At 43.9% G+C, this 5,379-nt stretch overlaps 1 protein-coding gene across 1 annotated transcript; it reads left to right on the top strand.

Annotated features, from left to right (window-relative positions):
- The first annotated feature begins 132 nt into the window (after positions 1-132).
- Positions 133-4,345, top strand: CETN2 (centrin 2). The gene is made up of 5 exons (XM_019956253.2): positions 133-243; positions 1,164-1,322; positions 1,582-1,710; positions 3,169-3,306; positions 3,725-4,345. The coding sequence occupies exons 1-5, from the start codon at positions 241-243 to the stop codon at positions 3,812-3,814; spliced, it is 519 nt and encodes a 172-aa protein (XP_019811812.1). The 5' UTR covers positions 133-240; the 3' UTR covers positions 3,815-4,345.
- The last annotated feature ends 1,034 nt before the right edge of the window (positions 4,346-5,379 follow it).

The raw sequence follows: 5,379 nt of genomic DNA, 5'->3' as shown, positions 1-5,379 counted from the left end.
ACTAATCTGCGCTCGCGGTGTAATCCTGCCCAATGAGGCCGGGCCGCGAGGATACTGCCCCCCGCCCTGTGCCGGGTGTTCGTCGGGTTAGCCCCACCCACCCCAGCCCTGAGCCAATGGGGAGCGGCGGCTAGCGGTCCGCCAATGGGGAGCGAGGCCACGCGCGCGGGGCGGTGGGAACGGCGCTGAGTCGGTGTGTACGTCGGTTGCCGTAACAACGGGAAGTGGAATCCGTCCGGGATGGTGAGTGCTTGCTTCGGCCTCGAGCCCCGCATTCAGAGGCTGAGCCCTTCTCAGGCCTGGCAGGGCCCCGCCGCCTCTCCTGCGCGGTTCTTGGCTTCTCTGAGAGCTTTCGCCGAAGGGTAGGGTAGGGATGCCTGCCGTCCTGCTGGGCCTGTGATTCGCCACCGCCTCCCCTTCAGCCACAGCCGCTCCCTTCCCGCCCCCACGGGTTCCCCTGGCCTTCTCCATCCCCTTTGGAGACCGTCCCTGGGCAAAAAAGACTCGGATTCTCCCGAGGCCGCGACCAGTCTCAGACTGTGGCCTCCTGGCCGCCTCTACAAAAGTTTCCGCACGGAGATGGGGCTGTGGGCGGGAGTAGTTTATTATGTTTGGTTGTTAATGTGTATTTAAAATGTTAAATATAGGGACTTAGGGAAACGCTTTGAGCTTCTTGGAGAAGGCTCAGGTGTACTGAGAGAATTGAATTTTATTTTTCTATATTGACAATATACATCTTACCTTAGTAATATTTGGCCAAATCTAGAAGTAATCAGAAAATTGGAGAAATTAGAGCAAAGCGGAGCAGCGTTCTAGGACCTTTTTAAAATTAAGGATCCCCAAATTGAGAGAACTGATTATCCGTACAGTTGTCCCCAGTCAGCTCTTTGGCTAGCTCTCTTTGGGGATGATTTTCAATAAGAGGTCCAAAAGAACAAGGGATCTCCTTGCTTATACAAACAATAGTAAAGAAGGAGGGACAGACCGTGCATAGAAAGATTTATTGCTTTTTCCAGCAAACCGTGATATCTCTCCTGTTAAGTAAAGTTTTGAAATCCGTTGGTATAAACTATTTTAAACACATGTGATTGTAACTGTTTTCTTTGTAAAATGTGGACTCTATTACATAATATTTTGCTTCTGTGTTTGTAAAACTTATAAAGGCCTCTAACTTTAAGAAGGCAAACATGGCTTCAACTACCCAGCGAAAAAGGATGAGTCCTAAACCTGAGCTTACCGAAGAGCAGAAACAGGAAATTCGAGAAGCCTTTGATCTGTTTGATGCTGATGGAACTGGGACAATTGATGTTAAGGAACTTAAGGCAAGCTCTGTATATTCCTGCTCTGCTGCCTCGAATTTCCTCTGCCTCTTTGTCTTCTGTGCTGTGTTTTCCTGTCTTTATTTACCTCAAGAATTATTAAATAAAATTAAGTGCACATATCAATTTGCTTAATGTTATAGTGATTCCTATTCATTTTAACAGGATTGTAGCAGAGGCTGGCTTACTGCTGTCTGCACTGTCATTGGTTCTGCTCCTGGGTTTAGATGTGCATGTTAAGATGATCCTATTTTCATTGTAGGTGGCAATGAGGGCGCTGGGCTTTGAACCGAAAAAAGAAGAGATCAAGAAAATGATAAGTGAAATTGATAAAGAAGGGACAGGAAAAATGAACTTTAGTGACTTTTTAACTGTCATGACTCAGAAAATGGTAAGTTAGCTAAGATGATCAGCATATTTTCCACCAATAATGGTGGACAAATTTGAATCTAGATATGAAAATGTCTTCACTGAAGAAAAGTTAATGCAGACTGGAGAGTTCAACTGATAAAAGAGAGTATCTGTGACTGAGGACTAGGATGTTTAGGTTCTACTTGGCTTTTTTCAAGGCCACAAAGTCAAAGTCATTTTACCCTCTGCAAAGAAGTAAAACTGTGATCTGTGACCCAGTACCTGTAGTCATGGAGGCTGTCATCAAGACCATGTGACATCCAGGCAGGGCAGGGCAGAGAGGATGGACTGTCACTTTTTTTGCTCTTTCTCCAACCAGTATGTCAGTGTGATAAGCACAAGCAGTAAAACCTTTAATAGTACAAGTAATATTACAGTCTCTCACATTTTGACAAGGCAAAGTCCCTGTACTTTAAAGTTTGAAATTCTTTCCTCTCCCATTTGTTTGTATTCTGGATAGCCTCAGCCTGAGGCTATGTTTTTTACTGCAGAGAGGATTTGGTATTTCACCACTTCCAAGGTTAAATTCACCCATTCTCTAGTCTCCAAATGGTCTAGAGAGATGCTAAGATGTCACCTCACCTGTCACCCTCAGTCCCTTGAGTGTCCCACATAAGAAGGGTGTTCCCTTTGGTCCATTTCTCTTTGGCCTCCTGGCTCCTCCTTAGTTTGGCTCATCTACATTCTACTGGCCTGTGGAAAAGTAGCTCCATCAGTGTGTCAGGTGAGCCTCCCAATGCACAGGCCTGTTCCTCCTCTAATAATCCTGTTGCTTTGAAATCATCTAATCACATCTATATTTTTCTTCAGGGACTGATTTAAGAGTTTAGGAAGTTTAACATTCTGTAATAACCTAGTAAAGCTGTCCTGCATTCAGAGTTGGTTCCCAAATTGCTCTTATTAGTAGCTCTCACTATCTTTAGCTACCTTTCAGGAATATTTGAAGTTGGAGCTCTTGAAATTTTACTCTTTTCCTCTGTTAGAGTACTGGGGATCCCAATAACACTTTGTGATCTCATAACAAGTGAAATAGCCTTTTCTTTCCTTCCTTCCCCTCCATCCCCACCAAGAAGATCCCTCTTCTAGCAGCTTAAACAGTGTATTTCCCCTAAGTCTAACTCCACCTTCTGTTCCCATAATTTAAAAACAAATCTACTTTCTCTTTGGTTTGTACAGAAAATGTTCTAAATGCAAACCTTTATATTTCCTTTTTAACCTCTGGGTTTGTAATAATTTCATTGTTTATCTTCTTTTTCTGCCCTGGTTGCTGTGTGATCTTCTGTGACCCAGCGCCTGTAGTCATGGAGGCTGTCACCAAGATCCATGTGACATCCGGGCAGGGCAGAGGGGATGGGCAGTGGTGGGGCTGCAGGACACAAGTCAATATGAATCACGAGTGTCTCCCTGTTGTCATGTGTTTTATGTTCTGCTTGTTAAGTCTGAGAAGGATACCAAAGAAGAAATCCTGAAAGCCTTCAAGCTCTTTGATGATGATGAGACTGGGAAGATATCGTTCAAAAACCTCAAACGTGTGGCCAAGGAGTTGGGTGAGAACCTCTCTGATGAGGAGCTGCAGGTTTGTGATGCTCAGCCTGGAGTCCCGTGTGACTTTTTTGAGTTCCATTTTCTCAGGTTACATTTGAAGAAAAACGAGTGTTCTCTTGTCACTCTGCTGACTACTTAATTTCTCTTTTCCTAGTGAGACAAGCCTATGGATGCTGCTCCCAGAAAAATATACCCGTGGATAGTTTTAGGTTTTAAGAATCTCCCTAGTCAGGGCGGCTTTTGAGCTGCTTTCTAGGCGATGCACATGTGGCATAGCATGACTTGGTTTTCAAATGACTTTTCAGGAACCAACCTTATTATAAAAGTCAGCCCATTTGCAGCAGGTGGACCACATTGTCTATTCGTGCATCATTATGAAAGCTGATTACTTAGTCATACTTTTGTTACATTTATGAATTGCTCTAAGTGGAATCTTTCCTGTCCTGCAGGAAATGATTGATGAAGCTGATCGAGATGGAGACGGAGAAGTCAATGAGCAGGAGTTCCTGCGCATCATGAAGAAGACGAGCCTTTATTAAGATCAGTCTCAGCTTTTCTACCATGAGCACAGGGAACTCGGTTTAGTGCCTGCCATTGTGTGAAGCCTGGTTTTTGAAAATGTAAATTATTTTTCCCCACTGACATCTCAGTATAACTTTAGTAACAACTCTAAATCTATTTTCAACTTTTGAAAGTGTTCTTTGAAATTGAGGTTCTTTGTAAAGTGACCGGGTGACTGCTTTAATTCCCCAGGGCAGAAAAAAAGCATATTAGAATGGAGAAAAGGGTCTTTGAGCTTTTGCCCACCTGCCATTCTGCCTTGTATTGCTTAACTCTTGTCCTGCATTCCCACATTTATGCCACCGCCAAACAACTTCTTCTCAAGCACACATTGTACCCATGTCACCACAAGCAGGGAGCATCTCTTCAATGGTTCCAATTTTAATTGACATCTGAGTGCAGCTTTCTCTTTTATAAAACCCAGTGAACTCTTACTTGCATTTGGGTGTGTGTGTGTGTGTGTGTATGGGCTATTTGTTTTATTTTCAAATAAAGCCTTTCTTATTTGAGCTCTTATTCTCTAAGGATGAGTTCTTTAGCCTTGACTATGAGTTCAGCTTCTAAATCATTTTGTTGAAGGTAGCCTGGTAGATCCCAAACTCCTTGCCAGCCTGAGAACAGAAAACAAAATAACCCTTTCCTACTGACATGAATTGGTTTTTGCCTTGGGAACCTGTCAGTTTGTGAAATTAGTTGATCATTTTGCATCAGCCTAAATGATGCCCTAAAAATAGTTTTGGCAAAGTGTACAGCTGGAAAAGGGTCTTACTGGTAATTTGTGCTTAGGAAAAATTGGTGAGAGCCAGGTGGTTATGACAGTAGGTAGAGCTTAGCCAACCTCTTGTTAGTTGATTTGCTGGATGGTGTCTCAGAATCTCAGTGTGGGTTGGGTCCAGTGACCTTGTCCAGCTCCCTCTTGGCCCTATGGAGATGAATTACAAGAGAAATCCTGGCAGATGCCATTAAAGTCTCTGCCCCAGACTGAAGGTGGGGAGCAAGAAGGGATGAGGATGAATGAAAAATGACCAACATTCACCCGCATGTGGGTTTCAGACTTCTGATAGGGCATCCTAATCCTGGAGAGGGTTGCCTGATTTAGCCAATAAAAAGAGGACACCTAGGTCAGTTTGAATTTCCGATCAATTTTTTTTTTTTAGTATAAGTATATCCCATTTGGCCATTTTGTTGTTTCTTCATCATTGATCTGAAATTCAGATCAATTTACCTGGGTGTCCTATATTTGAACTAGTAGCCCTATGTGTGCTGCATGTAAAGAGGAGTGACCCCAGGCCTTGTCTCTGGACAGCATCCTGGAGGGACTGCTCCTTGAGAAACAGTGAGATGTGGGGGGAGCCTTGGAGCAGGGTTCTCACGTGGGCTTCACCTCTTCCTGGCTGTGTAATTTGCTGCAGGCAACTTCTCTGGGCACCCCAGGCCTCTTGTCTGTAGGGAGAAGAGTTCTGCTTAACTCAAAATCATTGGGGGGGTTCAATGAAAACTTAACAACAAAGGCCTGGATTTACAGTGTCTGGGAAGGAGGCAT

Source organism: Bos indicus, chromosome X (assembly GCF_029378745.1).
Source record: "Bos indicus isolate NIAB-ARS_2022 breed Sahiwal x Tharparkar chromosome X, NIAB-ARS_B.indTharparkar_mat_pri_1.0, whole genome shotgun sequence".
Lineage (NCBI taxonomy): Eukaryota > Metazoa > Chordata > Mammalia > Artiodactyla > Bovidae > Bos > Bos indicus.
This window is presented reverse-complemented; position numbering and strand designations above follow the sequence as displayed.